The sequence below is a fragment of the Palaemon carinicauda genome, chromosome 13 (genome assembly GCF_036898095.1).
Source record: "Palaemon carinicauda isolate YSFRI2023 chromosome 13, ASM3689809v2, whole genome shotgun sequence".
In the NCBI taxonomy this organism is placed as follows: Eukaryota; Metazoa; Arthropoda; class Malacostraca; order Decapoda; family Palaemonidae; genus Palaemon; species Palaemon carinicauda.
This window is the reverse complement of record NC_090737.1, coordinates 142,853,956-142,856,455: the sequence shown is the minus strand read 5'-3', so window position 1 is coordinate 142,856,455 and position 2,500 is coordinate 142,853,956. Positions and strand designations below refer to the sequence as shown.

The 2,500-nt window shown below is 33.8% G+C and overlaps 1 protein-coding gene across 1 annotated transcript in view; it reads left to right on the top strand.

Moving 5' to 3' along the window:
- The first annotated feature begins 1,867 nt into the window (after positions 1–1,867).
- The window catches only part of LOC137651858 (craniofacial development protein 2-like), a 34,679-nt gene continuing 34,046 nt past the window's right edge, over positions 1,868–2,500 (top strand). The window contains exon 1 of the mRNA XM_068385076.1: positions 1,868–2,399. Coding sequence (XP_068241177.1) covers positions 1,868–2,399 — 532 coding nt within the window. The remainder of the gene's footprint in view (positions 2,400–2,500) is intronic.

The following is a 2,500-nucleotide window of genomic DNA, read 5'->3' as shown; positions in this document are numbered from 1 at the left end:
ATCATTATTTCTATGTTTATAAGAATAAGCTATAAGATTGTTCCAGTCAATTATAATGCCTGTGGGTGGAGCGTGTTAAAGATTACAGTACCATCCAGTAAGGAGACCACCAGGCTAGATCTGGTAGCACTTTTATTGACTTTGGCTTATGTGCTTCTAACGTCATCACCGCTTATTTCTATCACCCATCATGATCTGTTAATGATGTTTGCATCTCAGATAGTGTCAAGTTGTGTGAACAAGCCCCTAGGTAGTACTTGGACACTAATAGGCTTCTCAGATTCCATGTAATGGAAATGAGGCCAGGAAGGGCTTCACTTTTGGAATGGTATCACAAGGTTTTCTCAACTGGGTATGTTTTTAAACGTTCTATACCTTATAAAAGGCAAAGTAAAATTATGTATACGTGATATGGTCATTAAGAGCTCTGGAATTAGGGTGTGGTCCGAAATAACTTCCTCGTCGGAATATAATCCTAAAAGCTTTTTGAAAATACAAAATTAGCTCCGTTGTTATGATTAGTAAGAGGTTTGCTATATATATATATATATATATATATATATATACATATATATATATATATATATATATTCGGACTAAAAGCTTTTAAATATACGCTGCAACGGCAAGCAAATCATCATAATTTCACCCACAGCCTTGATTATTAGTATTTGTTTAAATGGTTCCTTAGAATATTAATTATAACTAGAAATCGTTTTTTTTTTATTTTTTTTTTTTTTTTTTTTTTTTTTATCTGGATAATTGTTGGTTTATGGTAAAAATGGCTGCTGAAAATTTGAAAATATAAAGCGTTCTTCACGATGAGTGGCATTGTTAGCTTTATCAATGCCATCAATCATTTCTTCAACCTGAACTATCAAAACAGGCTCATACTTCAGTGCAACGACATACCTAGAGAAGCGAGCAGCTTGGATTCTGGGAATAAGTTTCCACGCTATGTTGCATGGCGATTCTTATGCACACGTATCCTTTATAGGTCTGTTAGTAATTGAAGGAAAGGCAAGTAGCCTGTCTTTTGAAACGGTGTGTTTACAATGAATATCCAAGTTTAGGAAATTGTGTGGCTACCGTATCCCTATTCACCATCCTCTACACGCCTTTTAGGTCCTCATATATATATATATATATATATATATATATATATATATATATATATATGTGTGTGTGTGTGTGTGTGTGTGTGTGTACATATATATATATATATATATATATATATATATATATATATATGTGTGTGTGTGTGTGTGTGTGTACATATATATATATATATATATTTATATATATATATATATATATATATATATATATATATATATATATATACATATATATATATATATATATATATATATATATGTATATATATATATATATATATATATATATATATATATAGTGCAAGGCAGTATATCTTAGCAATCCATGTTTGCCAACAGTTATACTCGTATAGGTGGATGAGCTACTTGGTGGAGTAATGAGAGATTTGGGTGTGGAGGAAATGTCCCCCTAAATCTCGATGAAGTCACTGGCAGCAAGGTGACAAATTTGGTTTGAGGCAATGAACAAACTGTCTCTTCGGCTTTTACTCCTGATGCCTGGCGGTTGATCTTACTAGAATTAGCATGGACCGGTAAGGGTCACTTGCCTTAGTTACATAGACACTGCACATCACAGGGAAATTGCTATCCTTTGATGTATCTAGCCAATGATTCCTCTATGGATTTAGTCAGTCATGGATAGAAAAGACGAAAGAATGGCCCCCAGTCCCGGGTTTAGCAAGGTGCTAAGAATCTCCCGGATTATAAATACTAAAGAAAAATTAAAAATAGGATGGAATGTTAGAACCATGAATCAGATTGGGAAGTTACAGCACGTAGAGAGTGAATTTAGGGAATATAGTTTGGATATCTTGGCCCTAAGTGAAACATATTGTAAGAGGGTTAAAAAGGAAACTTTAGACCAAGGTAATATATTTATCTACTCAGGAAGATCAGATGGAGTGGGAAGAGAAGGGGTAGAAATGATGATGACACCAAGAGCAGAAAAGGCATTAACCGAGTGGAGAGTTGTGAATAGTAGACTATTACTAGCAAAGTTCAAATCAAAGCAGTGCAATATGAGTATTATAATTTGCTATGCACCAACAAACGATTCCCTTGAAGAAAGGAAAGATGAACACTATGAAGAAATGCAGAGGGTAATAGATGGGATCCCTGAGAGAGATATCAAATTTTTGATTGGCGACTTCAATGCTAAAGTTGGAAGAAATAATCAAGGGATAGAGAATGTGGTGGGTGTAGAGAGTCTTGGCAAAGTTTCAAATGAAAATGACGTGCATTTCATAAGTTTCTGTTCAGCAAATGATCTCGTCATTGGAGGTACTCTTTTCCAACATAAAAACATTCACAAATATACATGGACTTCACCATGTGGCACTTACAAAAATCAGATAGATCACATTATCATTAATAAAGAGAGA